Source organism: Copidosoma floridanum, unplaced genomic scaffold (assembly GCF_036245765.1).
Source record: "Copidosoma floridanum isolate Cflo_tuat_1 unplaced genomic scaffold, Cflo_Japanese_pri ptg000021l, whole genome shotgun sequence".
Lineage (NCBI taxonomy): Eukaryota > Metazoa > Arthropoda > Insecta > Hymenoptera > Encyrtidae > Copidosoma > Copidosoma floridanum.
Window position 1 is genome coordinate 16,540,593 of NW_028321898.1, and position 26,880 is coordinate 16,567,472.

The following is a 26,880-nucleotide window of genomic DNA, read 5'->3' on the forward strand; positions in this document are numbered from 1 at the left end:
ATTGATTGTATGATTATTATATATTTCTCATTATAGACATTCGCCGTTCATATTTCAAATGTTCTGGGAGGACTTGCGGAAGTTGTTCGTAAAGCACGACACACGATGAAGCAAGGAATGTTTTTTGAAATGGAAGAATGTAGAGAAATCAGTAAAAAAATAAGGACAGAAACAACGCAATAGACAATGCTTGGAATAAGCTAGACCAGGAACAATGGGATATCACACGATTCTTAAATGAGATGGCTCTTGTATCTAACGAAGGTAATTATGCGTTTTCATGCTCCTCTCAAGAAATGCATATAATCTGTTGTTCTGGAGAAACAAAGTGTGGCAGGCAAATTCAAACGAACGTAGTAGCCAAGTTGTACATCGAGACGATGTTATTTCATGTATTTATAAATTTTATGTACAAAAAATGGTGATAAATAATTAAAAACTTTCCCTGAGAAAACATACCCACCGGAGATAGTCACCTTACATCTCAGGTGAGATTTACTAACGTAACTACTGTCGAAAAGAAGTACGATTTGATCTCGAATATTTGAGCGACAACCGAATCGCGCCTTTCTTCCACACCCAGTTGCTGGGTGTCATATGATGATCACCTGATATTTTGGCATGATATTCACCCGATTTTCTCGTGATAATCACCTGATTATCAGCTAATTATCACCAATTACGCAGCAGGTGAATCAGCTGGTGATCAGGTGATTTTTATGAGAAAATTGGGTGAATATCTGGAGAATATCGTGCCAAAATATCAGGTGATTAACAGCTGATTATCGTCTGACGCTCAGCAACCGGGCACCAATCCTGAAACGTCTTTTTGTTCGCGGCCACTTAAAATCTTTTCTTGTTTTGTGGCAAACTATAACTGTACTAGCTTTCGTGGCAGCCACTAATCGTACCCAATTGCATTATAGTAAACTGCGAATCGAAACTCTTTTCGTAAGTTTTGACGGTATTATCATCATTTTTTAGATCATTTTATGTGTTCTACGGGCGAACCTGAGAGGCAAAGTGAAAATATTGAGAATTACATCGAGCATGAAATTATTGAAGCTACAGAGGAAGAAGTAGAGCGATTAGTTGAACAAATGGAACAAGCTAAAAATAATCAGGTTAAACAACCGCCATTTTTTTTAGAACATGATGGTCAACTTGTTGATGAATTAGTTTACGAAAAAACAGCAGAAGGGTGGATTCTAAAAGGAACACTCCGGAAGAATTACGAATAAAACAAAAGTGGTTTTACGATAAATAAAAAGAGAATGCCAGAGTAACTTCCTCATTCATTCGTTCCTTATTAATGAAACTTTTAATTTTAAAGCATGTATTTATTATTTTAGGCTAGAAATAGTACTATATACTATCGAAACCAACGTGAAATTTTGTTTTTATGTATTCAATTCCTTTGGTAAAAAAAGTTATCTTCTAAATATCATAACTATAAACAACCCTGAAATATCTCAAAAATTCCATAAAAATCATACAAATTAACATTTAAAAAAATGTATTTTCAAAACACCAAATATCTCAATTAAAAAATTCTTGATATCAAAGCTCCAAGTTTTGTTTTCAACGCTGATAAGAATCTTTCAACAATTAAAATAAGCCTTGTTGTAACATATTGGTGGACAGGTTCTTAAGATGTGACTGATCCTTTATTCATTCATCACCCATTCATTCACACAAACAAACACACGAACATATTGATTGTAGTAAAAAATTTCTTTATTAAAAACTATTGTAACATATATAACAAGTGCCAAGGTACGGAGTTCATGGAAAAACAACAATCATAATATACCTTTCACCATACAGATTGTTATTTCGTAGGAGCTCGTCGTCAGTTCTCACTTGGACATTTTTAAACTCTGGAGAGAGCTGAACAACAAAGCCCTTATTTTAAAAGCGCATTTTTAAAACATGTAAGTTGTAAAATTATAACAGAGAAAAAATTGCCCCTACTCAATGAGGAAAGCTTCAATGATGTAATGGTTGACAGTTTCAAAGAAAAATTATATTTATTTATTTACATGCCCACAGTGTAACAACCACATTGCTTGTATGTCAAGGCTTTGTTATATTTGCTAATTGATTAAGTAAATTGCCAAAGTAGGAGTGACATTTCATAATATGATAAAGTACAAGACACACCTAACAATGAGCTTAACGAATGTGTTGTCAGCGGTATATATTGAAATAACTAATTTGGTTTTAGGTACTATTGTTGAACATTTTATCAACAGATCATGAATCCTCTTGTTGATGCTAAAAAGCAGCTTTTTCAGTTCAGCCTTTGGACACTATCAACCTCAAATTTCACTGTATTTCTGATTGTTGTCGATACATATGAAATATTGGATTTTTTGTTGTTTATTTAATACACTGTACAGCTAATTAAGAATTGCATTATTATTAGTTTTTTAAATTTAGGAATAATGGTCTTAGGTTGATTCGGTTTAAATTACTTTGATTTGTAGTTTGTAATATATTAAAAAGGTATTGATTTTTTACTGTAATAATTACCACCACTGTTACTTTTATTGTGTATGTGATGAATGAAAAGAATCATTTTCCATTTTTAATGTAAAACAGTGGCAGCGTATAAAAAAAGAAAAAACCTTTGCACATGGGGTATGCTATTATTCGTTGAGCATGTACGCACATCATCATCAGGAACGTTAGCAACAGCAAGTCAATCTATAAGACACCGAGCGTATTATTATATTCAATGTTACTCCACCATCACCAGTTAAAGGAACACATGGACCTGAGCAGTAGGAGATCAAATAGGCTGAAACAAGCATGATTGTCCTAGGTGACTAAATTACCATCATAGGAAAATGGACTTATCCTGGACCAAACGTCAAGTCTGATTTACGGATATTTTATAATTATTAAAAATGAAATGTATTTGTATACTTGTGATGACGATGTATAGACTGTATACTCACTCATGACAGTGTTTGCTCTTGACAGTATAGGCTCGACAAACTGATGCTGAGATTGGTGTTTTTTATCTTGGAGACGACGTTTAGCATAGTGTAGTATCCTTTGTTAATGATCTTATACATCATCCCAAGGTAAATAATCATGCACTATAACATTATAAGAAAATAAACGGGCACTGCAGCATTTGTAAATGAATACTAGTATGTAAAAATAACATTTATTCTTCATTGTTATACTAATGTCCTCCACATTACTCTTAATACATGGTGTTAAACGTCCTTGTTAGGAAAGAAGCATCAACCTCAGCTCCAACAGTTTGAATCTATACTGTGAATAGAAGAGCTGTCCTGAATGACTACATCATCATCACCAGGCAATATACAAATACATTTTATTTTCAATATCCATCGACAGGCACTCTCTCACCAGCATGACGACTCCAATGCACAGTGCACAGAGTAGTTATTCTAAGAAAATATAAATCATCATCAAGAACGAAAAACAACCAACAACAGCAGCATGTAAAACCTGCTGCACGATACGTTATCCAGGGTATCAGCATCAGCACCGAGAAAAAATAAACATACTGATGCTGTATATATGCCAGCAGGTGATGTTTGCTGAATGGAATACATTGTCCTAGGCGACTGCATAGTCACCAGGAAAAAAACACTCTCTCCAGCACCTGCATTTTGACTCTCCTTCAAGAACAGCAGGTTAACCAGAGGGACGGAATCGTCGCATACTCGGGAAGATGGAGTTTCTATACTGGTCCAGGTCAGTCCAGATCGCGGATTTGCAAATTTGCATTAGTACGAAAACCGTGTCGGCTGCTGCTGGGCTGACACATCTATGTATACTCAACATATATAGCTACATCGCTAAACATGCCTATTTATCGCCAAATAACCGAACGCACCTGCCAACTTAAAGGCAACTGGCGGAAAACTTAGAGAATATATACATGGAGGAAGCATTGTATGCTTCGACCACGAGACGAGATGAGAGAGACAAAAGACAAATAGCAGTACAAATTTTCTCTCTCTTACACGCCTCTGATTGGTTGGCCCCCTTCCGTATATATAGGTATAGTCGTGTCCACGAGTGGCGGTCGTGGGGGAACAGAGCAGATATATGTAACCTAAGCTCTGATGAAGGAGAACTTATTGGGATTATGCCTCTACCACGTGACCTCAGTATATATATGACTAATATAGAGGAGAAATAACACAGGTCTTATGGGAGGAATCTTGTTTTTATTTTTTTTCGCACTTAAAAAGATATTAAGCTTAAAAAGGTTAATAATTCCATATTACTGACATAATGAGAGTTAAGTAGTCATTTTTTTCCTTTGATGAATTCGTTCATGAAGGTTGAAACAGCGTTTTGAACGTATACGGAGAGCCGTTTAACCCTACTTTGAGCTGTTTGTTTCAGCTGTTGCTGCTGCTGCGCTACTGCTGCTGATGCTCAGAGGTAAACAAACTGCTCAAAGTAGGGTTAAACGGCTCTCCGTATACGTTCAAAACGCTGTTTCAACCTTCATGAACGAATTCATCAAAGGAAAAAAATGACTACGTAACTCTGATTATATCAGTAATATGGAATTAACAACCTTTTTAAGCTCAATATCTTTTTAAGTGCGAAAAAAAATAAAAACAAGATTTCTCCTAGAAGACCTGTGTTATTTCTCCTCTATATTAGTCATATATATACTGAGGTCACGTGGTAGAGGCATAATTCCAATACATTACCAGAGAATATAGAATATATCCTCTTTAAGGTAGTAGTCGAGCACTCTACAGTGCGTGCCATAATGCGCTGTAGCGTGTGCGTATACTATATACATCGCTTCGACAACTATCTCGAAAAATGACAACGTTGTAGGAGCGAATTTCACTGAATTTATCAACTTTGCAAAGCTTGAACAACAAAACTATACCGCTGAGCCCTTTTAAATTGGAACCACAGTTGCTTTATAATATAAATTATATCATACTATTTTTTACGAAACATTGTAAGAAGCATTTTAGAGATATAAGTAATTTCGTTCACAAATCGACCCCCAATCCAGCGCTTTCCTATTTCCAAAACTATACCGCTAAGCCTCTTCAAATTTTGGCTCATGATAAATAATAGCAATCTTAAGGCACACACAAAATTTTAGAAAAATCGTAAGAAAAGTGTTTCTGATCGACTACTACCTTAAGTATAGAAGGCCACAACAGAATTCCGAGCAATACACACTAAAACAATAATCTTCCATTAGAAAATAATTAAAACAACAAAATTTGAATAAAAATTTCCAATTTTAATTAAAGCTCTCATACCTGGTTAAACACTTCATGTATGGCTAATGACTCAGTTAGAATGTTTGTTTTCGATAGCTGAGCGGTCGAGAATGCTTCATTAGCTTTTGCGCTCTGGGCTTGGAATCTGACCTATGCTTTTTTTTTTTTTTTCAGATATACATTTTTATAATACTTATTTTATTACGTTTTGTTTGTTTATAATTTTTGTATATTTTTATAAATACATTTATTTTATAAGATTTCACACTGTAATAATAAGATTTAAAAAAGGAGTTGCGTTGGCTCAGTGGTAAGCGTGCTTGCTACTGATACAACGCTGTTCTAGGGGTCGTGGGTTCGATTCCCGGTGAATGCAAATTTCTTCAAAAACTGTTTTCACCGGAAAAAGTTCCTATGTAACCCCGGCTGTTTCGGGGCGGGTTTTTTGGTGGAATTTTCCTTCAGAGTAATTCCAGGATTTTTTCCTTGCTCCACAGGTCTTCGGGCCTGGGTGAATGCGAAACAGTGTTAGGGCCTAATAGGTAGGGATTAGTGGGCCCGATGCCAGGCAGGGATCGCCGGCCTTACCGGCGAGGAGTGACCCCTGAAACATGGGGCTTCTCCGGGGATGCTAATTAGCCTGGTTTCTTGATGCTTCGGACCTAGGCTACACAGTGGCGAGTTGACCCGATGTACTTCCCCCCGGTGCAGAGAGTGTCAGCTTAACTGACAAGGTGTGTTACACCGGAGAAACTTCCAATGTGCCGATGGTATTATTTGTGTGGTATCAGTTAAAAGAGAAGATTTAATGGGTGTGGCAATACACCCCCACACATAGGTGGTGAGTGGGTGGCCCCGGCGACTGGGGCAATAGGCTGTCGCGGTAACCCGATATAAAAAAAAAAAAAAATAAAGTAAAGAAAAATAAGATTTAAAAAACTACTCTTGGCTAATGCCAATAAAATACTAATGTGAGCATAAATTCAATATTATACTATTACAACACGTATAATTTTTTTTTTATTGGCATTACTCAATGGAAACCGACGGGAAGGTAGCAGTATTTTTTATTAGGATAGGATACATGCAGGATAAACGGCATTTTAGATATTAGAACCCCAATAAATCCGTACTAATCAATGCAGTAAATAATTAAATAAATAATTTTTGCACTTTTAATAATAATAATATACAAAAAGGATGTACACATTTTTGCATTAGTATTTTATTGGCATTAGCCAAGAGTAATTTTTTAAATCTTATAACTACAGTGTGAAATCTTATAAAATAAATGCATTTATAAAAATTTACAAAAATTATAAACAAACAAAACGTAATAAAATAAGTATTATAAAAATATATACCTGAAAAAAAAAAAAAAAAGCATAGGTCAGATTCCAAGCCCAGAGCGCAAAAGCTAATGAAGCATTCTCGACCGCTCAGCTATCGAAAACAAACATTCTAACTGAGTCATTAGCCATACATGAAGTGTTTAACCAGGTATGAGAGCTTTAATTAAAATTGGAAATTTTTATTCAAATTTTGTTGTTTTAATTATTTTCTAATGGAAGATTATTGTTTTAGTGTGTATTGCTCGGAATTCTGCTTTGGCCTTCTATACTTAAAGAAGATATATTCTATATTCTCTGGTAATGTATAAGTTCTTTTTAATCAGAGCTTAGGTTACATATTATATCTGCTCTGTTCCCCCACGACCGCCACTCGTGGACACGACTATACCTATGTATACGGAAGGGGGCCAACCAATCAGAGGCGTGTAAGAGAGAGAAAGGTTGTACTGCTATTTGTCTTTTGTATCTCTCATCTCGTCTCGCGGTCGGAGCATACAATGCTTCCTCTATGTATATATTCTCTAAGGCGGAAAAGGAACTCTGTAGCTACGAGACTTTATGTCCCCGAGAGCAGCGATGGGATATAGTTCCGGCCAGATTTGGGAATTCTCTAGGACCCAACCTCTCTGACGTGGGAAATCACTAGATCAAAAAAAAATTAGTACCAAAGGTGACGCGCGAGATTCAAATAAGGTCCAATAACACAAGCATCCATCACCTGATGACCCGGGGCGCTTACTGGCCACTCTTTTACATAAATAATTATTAATAAATAACACAAGCGCCTATCACCTATTGACCCAGGGTGCCTACTAGCCACTCTTTTAAATAAATAATTATTAATAACACCAGCGCCTATCACCTTTTGACCCGGGGCGCTTACTGGCCACTCTGTTGAATAAATAATTATTAAAAACACAAGCGCCTATCACCTTTTGACCCGGGGCGCTTACTGGCAACTCTGTTGAATAAATTATTATTAGTAAATAACACAAGCGCCTGTCACCTGATGACCCACGGCGCTTACTAACCACTCTTTTACATAAATAATTATTAATAAATAACACAAGCGCCTATCACCTAATGACCCGGGGCGCTTACTGGCCACTCTTTTAAATAAACAATCATTAATAAATAACACAAGCGCCTATCACCTGATGACCCGGGGCGCTTACTGGCCACTCTTTTAAATAAATAATTATAAATAACACAAGCGCTTATCACCTAAATACCCGGGGCGCTTACTGGCCACTCTGTTAAATAAATAATTATTAATAAATAACACAAGCGCCTATCACCTGATGACCCAGGGCGCTTCCTGTCAAAACTGTTAAATAAATAATTATTAATTAATAACACAAGCGCCTATCACCGTATTACCTGGGGCGCTAATTGCAAATCTAGTAAATAAATAATTATTCATAAGTATGTCAAGCACCTTCTTCCTGAGGATCCAGGACACTTGTTTGCAACACTATTAAATGATAAAAAGTTGATCGATAACATAATAATTATATCACAATTTTGATTGCCTATCTAGTACGACAAAGATCTTTTTAATTGGCGCTCTTGTAATTACTTGATAATTTATTATTCAATAGTAGCTAGTAAGCGCCCCGGGTCATTAGGTGATAGGCGCTTGTGTTATTATTAATTGATTATTTAACAGAGTGGACAGTAAGCGCCCCGGGTCATTGGGTTATAGGCGCTTGTGTTATTTATTAATAATTGTTTATTTAAAAGAGTGGCCAGTAAGCGCCCCGGGTCATCAGGTGATAGGCGCTTGTGTTACTAATAATTATTTATTTAAAAGAGTGGCCAGTAAGCACCCCGGGTTATTAGGTGATAGGCGCTTGTGTTATTTACTAATAATTATTTATTTGACAGAGTGGCCAGTAAGCGCCCCGGGTCATTAGGTGATAAGCGCTTGTGTTATTATTAATTATTTATTTAACAGAGTGGCCAGTAAGCGCCCCGTGTCAATAGGTGATAGGCGCTTGTGTTATTAATAATTATTTAATTAAAAGAGTGGCCAGCAAGCGCCCCGGGTTATTAGGTGATAGGCGCTTGTGTTACTAATAATTATTTATTTAAAAGAGTGGCCAGTAAGCGCCTCGGGTTATTAGGTAATAGGCGCTTGTGTTATTTATTAATAATTATTTATTTAAAAGAGTGGCCAGTAAGCGCCCCGGGTCATCAGATGATGGATGCTTGTGTTATTGGACCTTATTTGAATCTCGCGCGTCACCTTCGGTACTAATTTTTTTTTGATCTAGTGATTTCCCACGTCAGAGAGGTTGGGTCCTAGAGAATTCCCAAATCTGGCCGGAACTATATCCCATCGCTGCCCGAGAGCTGAATTTGACTTGACTCAGTGCGCATGATCGGGTCCCGGATGCGTACTGCGCAGTCTCGGGTCACTTGACACTTTTGGATCGTTTGACGCTATCTCGCCCTTGGTAGGAGAAAAATAGGATTCGCCACATAAGCACCATCACTCTGCAGCTACCTTGCGTCCCTCGGGTCCTGCTTCACAAGTTCCTCAGGCTGCAAAATAGCCCCAGAGACAATGGCACTTATGAAGCAAATCCTATTTTTCCAACCGAGGGCACACGTAACCCTCTAAAACGTCCGAGGTCGGGAAATATACATAAAAATAAAAGCTTAATGTGTTTTAAGAAAAAAACTAACTTACGGCATGGATTTTATTTGTAAGATCTAAGTATGAGCAGTGTATGTAAATGTATTCATTATATTGTGAACTCGTTTTGGGTGTCTCAAGATATGATTAATAAAAAAATAATTAACTTATAATGTAATTAATTAATAACGATTTGCTCACCAACTCCATAATAGAGTCCACCCAATAATCCTTGAATTGAGCTATCGGTGGACGTGGAGGACAATTTGGCTGCATATGTAACAGCCGCAGTGAAGCTCAGTGACGAAGTAACCGATTCAAGAGCTTCGAAAATCAGTGACTGCCATGGTTGCGTAATCATCGAGTAGCCAACAAGTCTTACCGCGTAAAAGATAAATCCAATAAAAATAACGTTGGCGTGACCAAGCCTGTCGATTAAAGGTCCAGATAGAGCTAGCAGAGGAATACCCGTTATGCCACCTACGGTTATCGTCATGCCCATTAGGCTCATCGAGGCACCCAAGTCCTCGAGAAGCCAGAAGAGGAATGACTCAATGTAGCCCCAAGCAGTCCCTGAAATTATGCATTTAATACGTTTTTATTATTTATCAAGTAAATTATTGAGCTGCTCATTTGTTTAGTTATTTATGTACTTAATATATGTATATTTGTAATTTGGCTTTCATACGATTTCCAAGACAGAAAATATCTAAATTGAACCCCACCAACGGGATTATAAAAGTTAATATTATAGTGATGATAAGTAAAAAAAAAAAAAAACGGATGTTCAAAGTATTTGTTTGATATGTAGATTATTGTGGTACTAGTCAATTATAAAGAAATATAAACAGAAGTTATGTATCTTTTTTCTGCTTAACTGGGCCATATTTGCAATGGTGCATATTTCAAGTTCCATCATAATATCTCAATTCGAGAGGAACAAGACACCGTGCTTTAATACTTAAAGGAGAGTATTTAATGTCAAAAAAGATACTTTTTAAGTAGAATCATAACTTTAAGAAAGAAGTTTGTAGGCACATACATTCTAAAGAAAAATACATTAAAAAATTATAATATCAAATTTACACATACAAGAACTTCAAAAAAGTGCATCGTTACTGAGAAACTAATCGTCATGATATTTGACACATAGTTTTTAGAACTCTTCTTTGGAAAGTGATTTAGGATGGGGCTCAATTTTTATTATAATTTTAGTGCTTGTCTCTTGATCATTATATTTTTTTAGCTATGGAATATTTGCGAGAGATAATAATTATGAGTAAGATTTTTCATCTATTTGTATTTCTGACTTTCATTGAATTTAACTTTATGTACCAGATCTTGGCTATAAACGTCAGTATGAATATTACGAATTAAATTAATTAAAGTTACTGCTTTTTCAAGTGCTACAGTCCGTGTGGATCATTCAAAAAATGGGATTGAAAAGGAGGTTGTACCACTAATTATCCGTCATTATTTTATCATGGTTTATTTTTCAGAATTCATTTTTTTTTTTCAATGAGAAATGAGAGATGAAGATTAATATTTGAAGACGCTAAGACAGAAATGTGTAACCAGAAGCAACAAAATAGATGAATAGCTATGAATTCTGAAAAACAGGTTTGAAAAATTGCAGAATAACTATTTAAAATCCAAAATTTACAGAGCTATATATGTATAAAAAACGTGTAATACTACTAAAAGGAATATATTCTATGATTCTAGATAGATAATAAAAAGACAAAAAAGGCGACATTTTAAGATAGTAATCAAAGACAAAGAGATCAACATTGATCTTCATGTCTTTGTTAAAGGTGTGAAAAATGAAGAGGTAGAAAAACAATACATACGTAGAAAAATAACACGTAGACCAACACTTAAAATTAAGAACAAAGAAGTTGAGAAATAGACAAAAATAATCAGTTAAAATTAAGAGCTCTTAATATTTTAAGGCCAAAATGTAGGCATAAATAAACAAATAAATGAATAATAGAAACTCTTTTACGACAGATACAATGGTGTGGAGTTTGTGTTAAGAAAAATATAAGTATTGATCCTGCAGTTGAAAAAAGAGTGCAAAAAAAATAACTTTGTAATCTGTGACGTGATTCGTTACCTATCTTTTTCTGTTTCTGCTTTTTCAGATTCCTCGTGATAACATGACTTGTTCAAATATTTTTTCACGAAATTATAACAAATGATTTTATTAGTTAAATTATGAGAATAAAAATTGTACCTAAAACAAAGCAAGCAGTAAGTAAGGCGACAACTTCGATATTTTTTAATACGGAGACTACATCGTTGACAACATTTGCTGCTGGAGCTTTGAATTCAAGATTAATAAGTAGCATAAGAAAGCCTGAGAATATCTTTAGTACAGCGTAAAGATAAAACGCTGGCCTGAAATCTGTATGTCCTCTTGCTCGACTTGCATAGTCGATCAGCAATCCTGACAGCGGCGAGGATATAATACCACCGATGCTGCCGTAGATCCTCTGTAAACCATAGTCTGCTTTATGTTCTCTTAAAACTGCTATTACTGCACCCTCAAACATTGCAAACGCAGTGCCTCCAATCATGGCTAGCAAACAAAATTTTAATCTTTTATGGTGGAAATATTTATTAAATGGATTTACGTCACAATCTTCAGCCTTACCTATGAAAACTCGAACACATAAGTAACACCAGAACGTGAAACTTACATCATATTCTATGACCATCTTTTTATTTGTACAAACGTTTGTTCTTGGTGCTGTTAGAATACATTTTCTGATGCAGTCTTTAACAAATACATCCTCGTCATTTTCATCGTTAATCAGTGAATGTGTAAATTTTAGCTCCACGCTCACTTGTTCATTTTTATAGTCATCTGCTGAACACATGCTCGTCTTGTTACCCTGATTATTCCAGTTAATACCTTGAACTAGATACCTTTGCTGCTGTTCATAAGTATCTTGATCGGTAGACCTTAGAGCTTTTACTGAAGCTTGAAGCTTTGGCAGGTCTTTCTCTTCATTTATCTAAAATGATTAACATATAATATTCTCTTATATATGTGCTTCTTCATTATAGTAGAGCGAGATGAATTTTTCGCTATATATTTTAACTTTTTTTTCATTAACTGAATCATTACACATTTAATCAAAGTTTCTTACAGAGTTTGAAGTCAGGTTAAATTTACAAACAGTTACGTTATCATCCGAAACAGAGTCACTCTCTTTGCAACTAAATTCAAAAAGCTGTGGCTTGTGAATTGGAAAGAACACAAAGTTCTTGGATAGCTGTCGAATGGCTATCCTGTAGAACTCCAAGTTCTTTAACTTTCGACTTTCCCTCAGATCCTCTGGTATTTTTAATTTCTAAATGAAACAAACAATATAACGTAATTTTTATAAAAATATTAAATAAATATTAAAAAAGCACAAATGAGTTGTAAATCAATAATTTTACCTCGGGCATATCGCTTTCAGAAATCAAATAGTTGAAACTTTCATTTTTTCCAGTTTTTGGATGGTGTACATGTAGTTCATAGTTTCGTGACATAACCAAAGCCTTTAAGTATGTCTCGTTTTTTCCCACTACTGGACATGCATATCTAAATGTAAACATCGAAAAAAATGTGTGTTAACTATTGTTTACTTACTGACTATAAGTTTTCTAATATTTAAACTAATCCCGTTAAATATTTTTTGTTTAAGTATCTAAATAGGCCTATTCACTCCGTGCACAAATGGCAAAAATTGGAACTTCGATACCCGAATCCCATTAAAAATACATGCATTACAAATCCATCACTGTGACGCTAGGGTCAGTGAATACCTGTATTTTTAATTGAATTGGGATATCAAAGTTCTAATTTTTGCCATGTGTGCACGGAGCGAATTAATCTATTTTCGTTTTTCTGTGTTCAATATCACTAAAAGCTTTTTCAGAATCATTTACTAGTTTTAAAACTTTATTTGCATAGTATTATAACGAAGAATTTTATTGCATGTGCCTAAACAAAACAAAAGTCTAAATTAAATAGAAGAGCTGATTTAAATATATTTTTTCGGTTATGATAATGTAGAGTCTTATTCATTACACAATTATTATAGCTAGACATAGAGATGTTGTAGAAGACGATACATTATGTATTATATTTAGATATAACTTTAAAATAAAAATGAAAATGAAATACTAGGTAATAGACCTGATTTAAGTAAGGAGTTTGATGATGCAAAGAAAGTGTAAAAATGATAACAAGGATATTATCAAAAGCAAAAATAAATAGAAAAATTTCAATGACAAGAGCAATATTAAAACCAGACCAAAAGGAGATTTTGAATGTCCAGTTAGAAATAATGAAAACTAAGTGTAGTGTACTTTTTTTGTTAGTTATTGTAGCGCAGAAAATTTTATAAGTTTTGATGTAACAGTAAAAAGTTAAGCATCTGATAATTGGAATAAAAGAAATGAAAAAAATATGAAAAAAGTGGATTGTTTGAATAAAATTAAATTTTGGGTCTTAGTAAAAAAAGTTATACTTTTATAAAATTATTTGGCAAACAATATAACTATAAGTATAAAAATATCTTCTATGAAACATTATTGTGTACAAAGATGGTCCAGTTATTGTATAAATAAGTATACCTACGTTAACTGAGTATAGTTTTAATTATTATCTTAATATTTAATAAATTAACGATCATAAACAATATATCAGGGCACAATACAATATTAACAATATATAGACTGGCCAGTACAAGACTGTACGTTTTCATCGAGTCTTCCGATTATTTAAAAACAACTTCCTACTGCTCACGCTAATTACGTCTCTAACGTCACGCTACACACTTATTTCTACTCTATATTGAATACTCAAAATATAATTGTATCTAAAAAATTAGGAAAAACCATCCTGTAGCCTGTAGTACCGCTTTCTTCAATAGTGTCATAGTAGTAGTAGTAGTAGTAGTAGTAGTAGCAGTAGTAGTAGTAGTAGTAGTAGTAGTAGTAGTAGTAGTAGTAGTAGTAGTAGTAGTAGTAGTAGTAGTAGTAGTAGTAGTAATAGCAGTAGTAGTAGTACAAGCGAGTGAATGTCCCTTTAAGGCGTTTATCACACATAGGTTTGTTTGAACAGGTATTATTCACATAAAACATTTATTTGAAATAGTATAAAAAATTGTTTAAAAAAATTTCTGATCTTATAACTGCACCCTTTTTTATGTTTAATTTAAAAAAATCGCAATTAACATGTAGCCTTATAGAAAAATCACGTGAAATTGCATTTACACGATCTGTAGAAATCTCCGAATTTTTTTGGTATAAAAGATAACTTATAGATAAACCTATCAAATTTACAAATATATCTACAAGTTGGGTTTTAAATAAATTTAGAAAGAGGGGATCAAGTATGCGTAAGAGCATGTATGTATGTACATCCACATGAGAAAAACAATTACCAGCTGCTCATATTCGCGCTCCTCTCACTTCTCTAAGCTTTTCCCCTGGTAACTATGTAAAGAACGTCCTTATCAGAAATGAAGAAATTGTAAAAGAATAAAACACAGTAAAAATCAATTATTGTATTTATACAGTATAATTTTTTTTTTTCTAATTTTTGGAAATTTTGAAAAAATATGAAAAACTTATAAAAACAATTATTTATTTATTGTAAAAGTAACAAATTAATATTAAGTAAATAAATATTTATTAATACACAGGAAAGCTGATCTGCTAAAATATACTAATCTCCAAGTTTTCTAGAAAAAGATTAAACGAAAAAAACTATTTTATTAAATAAATTATTTACTAATTGAATTCATAATCAAACCAAACGAATCAATATACAGCAAACAAGAATTTAGATAAAGGTTATCGTTACGAACTATAATATAACACGGAAGAATCAGATTTACATTTACGAGGACCGCTCGTGGCAGAATGCGTAAGGGCCTCGGCTAGTGTACAGAAGGTCGGGTGGTTCAAATATCTTTGGAAGCTGTGCTTTTTTTTTTAGAATTGGTTAAAAGAAAAAGAAACAAAATTCATAAAATTCAAAATGTGTGGCGTGGTAATGTTATATGGCGTTATGTGGTGTAGAGGAAACAGAAGTACGTCACAGAGGACGAGGCGAAAGGGGGAGTATCAGGCAAAATCTGGCAAAATCCACTTCGGTCACACTTTTTCTTAAGGCCAAAATCTGAAATTGTTGATTTACCCTCACACATAATACTCCTATAGAAGTATAAGTTCAAAAAAAATTTGTTTTAAGCCAGATTAGTATTTTAAAAGTATCAACAAAAATGATTAATTAAAGACATTTATTCTCTGTTAGCTAACATGCCGATGTTAAATATTTTTCTATCCTATTACAGTCATAATAATATGATACTAATAAGATGGATGTTAAAACTGTGTTGAATAGTAAAAGTGAATAGCAGATGCATGTCAAACAACAAGACTTCAAAAATAATTATGTTAAGGTATGCAATTGCCAAATAGTATTATACAGCTTCAGAGAAAGTCCTATAGAGCTGGGTTTGAATATTTTGATGAGTTCCTAAAAAGCTGAGAATAAAAAAATACTGACGTAGATATCTCGTAGCCCACGCAATATCTCAGGATGTCTAACACTTATCAAAATAGGCTTTGCCTCATATTTTTTGATAGTTTGTTTCTACATTTTTTTGCAAAATAGTTCACTTGTTTGCTATAACCATTGCAAAAAATGATCTGGCTGACATATAACGTTTGATATTTTATACATGATGAGGTAGGCTTTACAGCATATTTTTTTCATAATTATTGCTGCATTTCTGACAAATTATTTCGTTGGTAATCTACTACTTAGTAAATAATAAATTGTAAAATATGATTCAAATTATCAAACTCTTTTTTTCAAGTCAAGTTGACAATGTATTTCTGTGTGTATATGTATTTACCTGTATTTTTTTGTGATAGCCAAATTTTGGTTTTCATATCATAGTTAATCAACAATCTCTAATTTTAATACTATTAAAGTATCTAATAATATTAATTATCTAATAAGATCACTTTCAACAAACATTAATGCAATACTGCGTATACAGACAACGAATATATGACACGATAAAACAAACTCTAATCTTAAGGTAAAAACTTAATTTTCTGCCCTCAGGCGTTTTTCAGGGTCAGGTGTGCCCTCGGTAGGAAAAATAGGATTCGTCACATAAGGGCCATTGCTCCGCGGCTACCTTACGTCCCTTGGGCCCTGCTTCGCAGGCCCTTCGGGCCGCAAAATAGCCCCAGGATGACATTCTTTGCGTTTAGCGTTCAAATTACGTTCATGTTACTTAACTAATGAGACATTGACAACTTTCAATCCATAATCATACTTTACATCATGATACACATAATTGTTTAACTAAATAACTTTACACGGATCTAACCTACAAAACTTCGTGGTTGTTTGTAGTAATTGATGCTCAGTAATTGGTGCTAATTTTATAACTATGCGCGGTAAAACAAGAGAGTGAAATTACCACTTAAACAATTATTTAAAAAAATAATAATAATAATAATAAATTACGTATCGGAATAATCCTTTAATCGCATAATATGCTGCAGATGAACATAAAATGAAACTACTTTAGTTAACATCGAGAAATGAACAATTTAGCATAGTGAGAAATTTCAGTGCGCAGTAGTTGGGTCATTTACCCCTACTCATGTGCTTATTATTAGTAACTGAATTAAGATGCTATAAATAAAAAAGTAAGTTTTTAGATGCTTCATTTCTCAAAATTTGGGATATTCCATGAAGCCTACGTTTAAAAATGGCAGATTAAATTATATTTTCCGACCTCGGGCGTTTTTGAAAGGCTGGTGTACCCTCGGTCAGAAAAATAGGATTTGCCACATAAGCCCCGGAGACGATGGGGCACTTATCCGACGAAAACTACTATTAGTCAGAACTATTTGTTTACCGGTTCAAACCAATTTTTTCCTAAACATGTTTTTGAAATGAAGTCGAAAAAATTTTAACGTGGCCGTAAGATTGAGAAATAGGCCAAAATGTCATTACCATAAGGCAAAGCATAATAAAAATCTCATTTTTTCAGCTTCTGGTGCCTTAACATTGAATTATAAAATGTTTTACTATGTACTATCAAAAAATTTAAGGTATCAAACACTTTTTTTGGTAGTTTATTTTACGTTTATGTTAACCGAAAATAAATTTTTTTTTTCAGGTGTGGAACGTTTTATTTGTGAAGACTATACTTTCAACACCTTTGAATTCCACGCCACAAATGATTTAATTTAGCCAAGCGATTAATTTTTAGATTCTGGGATCTTATCATTTTGTAATTAAGGATATACACAAAATTGTGAAAATACAGAGTGTTTTGCCCGATAAAATAACCAGTTATTACCATAACGCCCCTAATCTCGGAAAGACTTGAAATTATCGACTAGACAACTATATAGTGTACGAAGGATCTAAGAAACAGATGTAACAAAGAAAACTTTCTAACAAAATTTGGACTTGTGGCTTCACTATCACATGACAGTACCGTTTTGGTAATGATAAACCTCTCATTACCACTACGCTGTTAAAATTTCTGAAAAATTGTATTTAAATTAATTTTGTTCTTATCCACGGCGAGCTAAATTTTTTTTTTTCTTTTAAATGGATAGTTATGAAATTTTATACTACTTGGAGATACAATTGTCAGTGTGTTATACAGATACTTAGCAAGACTTAAAAACTTAAGGGAGTTGGGTCGCTCCCGCGAAGAGGTGAAGGAAAGCACGTGTATGTGCATAAAGTGCCGTTATTAAGTCAGAGATATAAAGTCTGCTGTACTAACCTAGCCTAAAAACCTCCACCCTTTCGATTACGGAAAATGCATTTGTGTTCAACTCGCCAGTACTCGTTAATGTTTAAATAATATACTTAAAAAAAATTACAGAATATTCTTCAAGGTATCTAACTTCTGATGGTATTAATTAAGGTGGTTCTTCACGATGGTGCCGTATCAAAGCGACACGGGACCCTGTGGTTTTCTAATTTTCGATTAGCGTATTATTTGCAACATAACATATGTTGTACTGGCACTTGACTATAATATCATTGCATTTACATACAAATAAACATGCTAATAAAGTCAGAGTAAGAGTTATGAAAAAAATTTTTTTTGACGCAAGGTTCTGAAAATGGCATGTACGCTCCTACTCAAGCAGACGTTGCCGCCGATTTCTGCATGATCGATAACTGATTACGTTTACGATTAAATATCGTATACTATTTCCCTGATTAGCCCATACTTTTGTTATATTATTAGAAAGCTGAAAAGTTATTCTTTCACTAAAAACTTTTTCTATTACGATCTTAAATCTACTTTACGAGATATTACATGATTTCGTAGTATGGAAAAGTAACCTACATAAGAATATATGTTAAAAGTGCATTTTTTGACTGACTTGTTTTCAAATATTTTCCTGATAAAGGGACTTGAAATTTTAAGAGAAGATGCCTTCTAACTTTAATAACAATCCCTCCAAGTTTCCCTGTAAGTTTAAGTAAATGGGTTAGGTGAAGAACCACCTTAAATAGCCTAAATACTTTTTCTATGGGAGATAAAAAATAAGGAGTAAACGGTATAGTTAATCTGATCTTCTTTTGATGAAAGTCTGCTATAAATTTTCAAAATTATAAATTTTAGTGGTATAGCATTAAAATACAAAGTCTCATAAAGGCCTATACCAAGTTTTAGATCATAATTTTGAGTAAAACAGTTCCTAAAAGTGATTTTGTGAAAAGATTTCATGCCACGTAAAAAGTCAATCTGACGGCAAACAGTGTACTCAGTGCATCCTTGTCTCACGCATAAATGTAGCATACGAGCTGGAAACAAATTTTTTTACTTTTGTGCAAATATCTCCATAACTACAGACGCGATTTTGTGAAAACTTTGCACATGTATCAATGAAGTTGTCATAAATAATATATCAGTTTTTCTAAATATTCTCATCGGTGAGTCAAGCGTAATAGGTATTTTTCTAGAACTTTTTTAATAACTTACATTTGAGCCCATGTTAAGGACGACGAAATAGGAGAACTTTATATATTTTTTTTTCTCGAAAACTGTAGACGTGATTGTGTTAAAATTTGATAATAACATCCATACAATGTTTCTTTACAACATATAATTTTTTTGAAACATTTTCATCGTTAAGAGAATTGCGACCCAACTCCCTTAAGTATAATAAGGCACACTGGTATGTTAGAATTCGCAATGATACGTTTTATATTTAGAGGAGGCTTAATATGAATTGTATAAAGCTCTTCAAACATTATTTATTCTTCTTTGGGGCGAATATAAATTACAGTTTCAAATTATGTGGTCAAGGATCTGCTCCTTAAGGGAGTTGGAGCGCAATGCACTTATGGACGGAAATGTTTAAAAAAAAAAAATATGTTGTAAAGAAACATTGCATGGATGTAGTCACTAAATTTGAATACAATCGTTTCTACAGATTTTGAAAAAAAAAATTCATGAAGCTACCCTTTTTCGTCATCTTTAACGTGAGCTAAAATGTAAGTTGTCAAAAAAGTGGTAGAAAAATACCTATTACGCTTGACTCAGTGATAAGAATATTTTGAAAAACTGATATATTATTTATGACAATTTCATTGATACATGTGCAAAGTTTCAACAAAATCGCATCTGCAGTTATAGAGATATTTGCACAAACGTACGGAAAAAGAATTGCTCGCTATGGTTTTCGCTGTGACACATTTCCAACCTTACTTATATAGACAAAAATTCACCTTAGTAACCGATCGTAGGCCCCTAGTCGGATTATATTCTATTAAAGACCTGAACTCACGAGTAGCGCGTTGGAAGAGTAAGTTACACAAATATTACTATACTATTGTTTACAAAGTGAAACAAATAAACTCTAATGCAGACGCGCTCTCGAGAAATCCAGTACACCCACCTGCTTTCAACTGCCATAAGGACACCCCATACGAGATTAAAATGATAAGGCTTTCTTTATAGACACCACTGGACCAATCCTTTCTGACATTTCCTCCAACGAAACTAGACCTCCAACAAGACTACTATCACAGAAACAGACATCCTAGAAACAATACTAAAATGAAATATGAAAAAAAATAAAACAAGAAATGAAAAAAAAAATAAATAAAACAAGAAATAAAGAAAAAAAAAATAAATAAAAAAAAAAAAAAAACAACAACAAACCAGGGGGGATGAATGGGTCATGGGACCCACGGTAAGAACGAAGTTCTTTGAACATGATGAGTATAAAAACACAATTTCTCAGGTAACAAGGGGGTCGCCAGACCCATTGAAAGAACGAAGCTCTATAAACGTTAATACTGCATTCATGTAGTTCACTAAACAAAAACTTGAAAAACGAATAAAAAAAAAAAATAAAAAAAATGGTTCAGTACTCACGATGGTTGAACTTCTTGAGAACGTCGTTCATAAATACAGTACTCACGAAGTTCAACTATCGTGAGTACTGAACTATTTTTTTTATTTTTTTTTTATTCGTTTTTCAAGTTTTTGTTTAGTGAACTACATGAATGCAGTATTAACGTTTATAGAGCTTCGTTCTTTCAATGGGTCTGGCGACCCCCTTGTTACCTGAGAAATTGTGTTTTTATACTCATCATGTTCAAAGAACTTCGTTCTTACCGTGGGTCCCATGACCCATTTATCCCCCCTGGTTTGTTGTTGTTTTTTTTATTTATTTTTTTATTTTTTTTTTTTTCTTTATTTCTTGTTTTATTTATTTTTTTTTTCATTTCTTGTTTTATTTTTTTTATATTTCATTTTAGTATATTTTTTTTATTTTTTTGTATTTCCTTTATTTAATTTCTTTCTTATTTTCATATTTAATCTTTTTTTTTTCATTCCCTTTTTTTTATATATCATTCTTTTTTTCATATTTAATTACATTACTTTTTTTTAATTCTTTTGTATTTCCTTTATTTCTTTTTTTTATATTTTTCTATTTATATTCATTCTTTTGTATTTCCTTTATTTTATTTCTTTTCTCATATTTCATTTCATTATTTTTTAATATATTATTTTATTTGTTCAAATTTCATTTAATTTCTTATTATTTTTTTTCATATTTAATTTTTTCATATTTCGTTTCTTTTTTTTTCATATTTAATTTCATTATCTTTTTTCATTTATAACAGTAATTATTAGCATTACTGTAATGCCAAAAAAACCTACATAACCATATTTGTGCTAATTAAATCTTTTTTTTTTTTTTTTTTTTTTTTTTTTTTTTTTTTTTTTTTTTTTTTTTTTTTTTTTTTTTTTTTTTTAGAATTGTAAAAGAAAAAAAAATTCTAAGTAAAAAAAAATTACTGTGGGGAAATAAAATTAAAATTTGTTAAAAAATTAATTGCTTGGGAGTGTGAGGTGGAATGGTGGGTAAAGGTGTGCAGAAGAGTAACACGGCACGGGGTTGACAGATATACATATATAGTTAGGAGAGGGGAAGTGTGTAGAGAACACTTGGTGAGGGGGGACGGGGTGAGGGGAAAAACTTGAGAGGAAGAGATTTCTGATTCAAAAAAAAAAAAACCTGTCGGTTTTAAAATTCCAGCCCCCCGAGTAACGCGACATAAAGAACTTCGTTCTAAAAAGATACACTGACTACAAAATAATTTGCTTAAACAATGGACTAAAGTCCATTCTCGCCCGTACAGCAGTGCCATTGGGTTCGGAAGGCCTGCCGAATCCAGCACCAGTGTACGAGATACCATCAGAGTCTACTTCGGAAAATCAATTAGGAGAAGAGATAAAAAAATGTTTTACCCCTGGTACTCAAGCTGGCACAGCTAGGAGAAGAGATAGAAAGCGGTTATACTGGTAGTTTGCTCCTGGTACTCAAGCCCGCACAACTAAGAGAAGAGATAGAAAACGCTGGGGACACCACCATGACCCTCTTTACCGTCATCATCATCATCATCATGATCATCATCGTCGTTGTCGTCGTCATCATCGTCATCATCGTCATCATCGTCATCATCATCATCGTCGTCATCATCGTCATCGTCATCGTCATCGTCATCGTCATCGTCATCGTCATCGTCATCGTCATCGTCATCGTCATCGTCATCATCATCGTCATCGTCATCGTCATCGTCATCGTCATCGTCATCGTCATCGTCATTGTCATCGTCATCGTCATCGTCATCGTCATCATCATCATCATCATCATCTAACTTGTTGATATTATTAATACAATTAAATTAAAGAATCCCAAAAAACACAGGTACCTCGGATATTTAACAGCAGTGATGCCAGACGGTACTGCGAAGTTGCACATGCGCAGAAGAGCTTAATGCTCATTCGCCAGTACAGTAGCGCGCTGCTTAAAGTAGGCCCCACCTCAGCTCTCTCTTTAGCTTCCCCACTCCAGCCTCCCCCAGATGGTTAACCCATGCCTTCCCTAACAACTTATATACTGCTTCAGTATCACGTAGGAGGAAGTTGTCGGTAGCTGAGTGGGCTAGCGCACATGGTGATTTTGCTCACTTAATCTTCGAATCTCAGCAGCGCATTTTTTTTTTTTTTTTTTTTTTTTAAACTACGCATTAAATTTAAATACGTACATGATATATAATAATTTTAAAAAATATAACTCTCCTGATTTATATGATAAAGTGATTATTAATCAGGTGAAATTTATATTTTCAGTTTATTCTACGGACTGAAAGTATTAATTTTTTTTTTTTCATTGATTAAGTACGAAATTGAGAAATAGTTATTTTTTATGTTTTATACGCAAGATGTACTTTTATACATTTATTTTAGAAAATACTAACAGCCCCCCGTCTCGGCTTCCCCGAGACTTACTAAATGAAACACCGTAGTGTGTTGACATAAAATGTGAAACGTTTTTCAGTTAAAAAATTTTACATTTATTCCTGACACTTCTCAGAACAAAAATCTTCTTATTAAAAAATATTTGTTTGCAATCCATACAGTTTATTTGGTCAAATAATAAGCTGTAAAAATTAAAAAATTATAATTATGCTGAAAAGTACCATGCGTTCCTTATGCCATAAAATAATCGTTGGCCATAAGAAACGGTTGATTTGCAGTTTCTCCCGTATTATTTACAAAAAGGGCTATTTTTTAAAGCTGTTAAGATTTTAAACTCCTGAAAAATATATATTGAAAAAATTTTTTTTCTCTTATCTCACAACTTTATTACCAGAGCAACAAAGTCCTAAAGCTTAATCTCTACATTTTTTACTGCCACAAAAATACAAATATGTTTTCTACTTATTTAAAAATTTTAATTTAGATCTTTAAAGATTTAAGAGATTACTGTAAGGGTAAAATGAAAAGCTGATCCCTCACGTAATGGATTCTTTGTTTGGCGATTTTGGCTGTTCTAATCTTGATAAATTTTCTGCGTCAGTTTCTTGACGCCTCAAATTGTATTCATTAGATACATTTGAAGTTTTCTTTACAATATACCCTGTTGCGACTATTAGCATACTCACGACTTTTGTGACCCCTAAAGGCTGTTTTCTGTCAACTCTGTTAAGTTCTAATATATTTGTTGGCAAGGTAGTTTAGCGTCCGGTGGCCCTAAAAAAGAACGGTGAACTTCTTAAGTAAACTCTTTCTTGACTGAAGTTAACAACAATTGTGACTGCCTGGATACCTCAGGGTGATCTTCTCTGGCCTGATGTTGAAGCCCCAGACTGATTGGGAGAAAAATTACTAAGTCCGAAACTTTGGGGCTAGTCGTAGTGCTCTTTTTTAACAGCTCCTAATATAACGTCGAAAACGTTGGTGTCTAAAGCACCTTTTTTTTGCAGACTCAGTTGTTTTGATGATCTAAGATGGAGAGATTAGTAGAAATTGGTTCGTAACGCTTGCCCGTTAGAGACTCCCGTTGGCTCAAGTCTTTTTTCCTTCATAGCTGTTAGGTTCACCCAGCGCAGACCTTGGAGTGGATCGGTGATTCCTGGTTGAATGCTTAGAGTCGTGAGGGTAATATAGGTGCTAACAGTCGTAACAGGGTATATTGTAATGAAAACTTCAAATGTTTCTAATGAATACAATTTGAGGCGTCAAGAAACTGACGCAGAAAATTTATCAAGATTGGAACAGCCAAAATCGCCAAACAAAGAATCCATTACGTGAGGGATCAGCTTTTCATTTTACCCTTACAGTAATCTCTTAAATCTTTAAAGATCTAAATTAAAATTTTTAAATAAGTAGAAAATATATTTGTATTTTTGTGGCAATAAAAAATGTAGAGATTAAGCTTCAGGACTTTGTTGCTCTGGTAATAAAGTTGTGAGATAAGAGAAAAAAAATTTTTTTAATATATATTTTTTAGGAGTTTAAAATCTTAAAAGCTTTAAAAAAAAGCCCTTTTCGTAAATTATACGGGAGGAACTGCAAATCAACCGTTTCTTATGGCCAACGATTATTTTATGGCATAAGGAACGCATGGTACTTTTCAGCATAATTATAATTTTTTAATTTTTACAGCTTATTATTTGACCAAATAAACTGTATGGATTGCAAACAAATATTTTTTAATAAGAAGATTTTTGTTCTGAGAAGTGTCAGGAATAAATGTAAAATTTTTTAACTGAAAAACGTTTCACATTTTATGTCAACACACTACGGTGTTTCATTTAGTAAGTCTCGGGGAAGCCGAGACGGGGGGCTGTTAGTATTTTCTAAAATAAATGTATAAAAGTACATCTTGCGTATAAAACATAAAAAATAACTATTTCTCAATTTCGTACTTAATCAATGAAAAAAAAAAAATTAATACTTTCAGTCCGTAGAATAAACTGAAAATATAAATTTCACCTGATTAATAATCACTTTATCATATAAATCAGGAGAGTTATATTTTTTAAAATTATTATATATCATGTACGTATTTAAATTTAATGCGTAGTTTAAAAAAAAAAAAAAAAAAAAAAAAAAATTGCGCTGCTGATATTCGAAGATTAAGTGAGCAAAATCACCATGTGCGCTAGCCCACTCAGCTACCGACAACTTCCTCCTACGTGATACTGAAGCAGTCTATAAGTTGTTAGGGAAGGCTTGGGTTAATCATCTGGGGGGAGGCTGGAGTGGGGAAGCTTAAGAGAGAGCTCAGGTGGGGCCTACTTTAAGCAGCGCGCTGCTGTACTGGCGAATGAGCATTAAGCTCTTCTGCGCATGTGCGACTTCGCAGTACCGTCTGGCATCACTGTTTAACAGTTGAGTAGGAGATGACACGAATTGTCTGTTTCATATAAGCCGATGAACAACCCAAAGCTCGCTGGGCCTATGATAACATGGATGGTAGAAAACGTACTTTCCCAGCTCACGTTGCCACGATGGTAGCTGGCGCTGGCCTTAGCAATTCATAGAGGGAATTTTTAGCTATTGAAGCGCAATAATTTAAAAAGCGTGAACCCTTAGGATCGCAGTTTTTAGTAGGAGGGGGCTGTTAGGAAACGGTGATCACACTCAAAGATATAAGCGACAGTAAGGGAGCCTGTACATGGGTGTCTGAATGTCTTAAGACTGTAAGCCAAACCTATGGCGGGTGATCCAATTCAAACTGACGTTAACTGAATATTGATATAAATTGTTTTAAACAAGATAACAGGCGTCCTGTTCGTAACAAAACTATGTTACGTGATTGCATTATGATATTGGAAAGATATTTAGCCACCAAAACTAAAAAAAATTTTGCTAACGCTGAGTCGTTAAATAGAGAGGTTATGTTGACAAAATTATTGTATTAACATGAATTGTATAAATTTTTCATTGGATGCCTTAAAGACGTTCTAACCTTATAATGTAATCACGTTACATAGTTTTATCATGAATAAAGTGTCTCTTTCCTTGTTTAAATCATTTTATATCGGTGTTCAGTTAACATCAGTTTGAATTAAATCAACTGCCATAGGTGTGGCTTACAGGCTTAAGACTGTAAGACGCCCATGTACAGGCACCCTAATGCTCTGTCAACCTGTTTTAACTGTTTGAATATCAAAAGTACTCAGAGTAATAGAAATTATAATTACTACAACAATAATAAAAGACTTTTCCCAACTATACAGAAGCCTTGACTTCCAAGAATTCGGGAACTGATTTTATTCTGTTTCAGAAATACTTAGTTACAAGTAACCTTGACCTTCAAAATAATGGGCCTTTAATGCAAACAAGTGGCTTACGTGACTATTGGTATGACTCATCACAAATGAAAACAAGCGTGACCTTCTAAATAAAGAGGTCTCAAGTATCAACAAGTGGCCTACGTGACGTCACAATCTACAGGCTATAAAAGGAGTTTGGATTTCCCACAGTGAGTTCAGCTAGAATAGAGAATCTGGTCCAGGTGGAGCTTGCGACGCTCTATTTTGGCTCCACCCTCCAAAAATCTACGGCAAGTATTTAATCTGTAGTTTGTTTTTCGATCGACTAGGGTAGTAGCAAGTGAGTAATCGCGTTCCTGAGTGTGTTAAAGATACGTGGACAACATCTCCAGGAAACTTTCAAGGACGTCCCGTTGGAACTCGTCTTATCAAATTACCGAAGACCCAGGCACCTAGGGACTGACCAAGAGTATCTGATCGACT

The 26,880-nt window shown here is 33.8% G+C and overlaps 1 protein-coding gene across 1 annotated transcript in view; it reads right to left on the reverse strand.

The window, feature by feature from the left end:
- Positions 1 to 26,880, reverse strand: part of LOC106638959 (uncharacterized) — a 149,750-nt gene that overhangs the window by 16,884 nt on the left and 105,986 nt on the right. The window contains exons 5-9 of the mRNA XM_014352367.2: positions 12,696 to 12,840; positions 12,401 to 12,604; positions 11,902 to 12,265; positions 11,482 to 11,826; positions 9,447 to 9,818 (exon numbers count right to left, since the gene is read on the reverse strand). Of these exons, the coding sequence (XP_014207853.2) occupies positions 9,447 to 9,818; positions 11,482 to 11,826; positions 11,902 to 12,265; positions 12,401 to 12,604; positions 12,696 to 12,840 (1,430 nt within the window). The remainder of the gene's footprint in view (positions 1 to 9,446; positions 9,819 to 11,481; positions 11,827 to 11,901; positions 12,266 to 12,400; positions 12,605 to 12,695; positions 12,841 to 26,880) is intronic.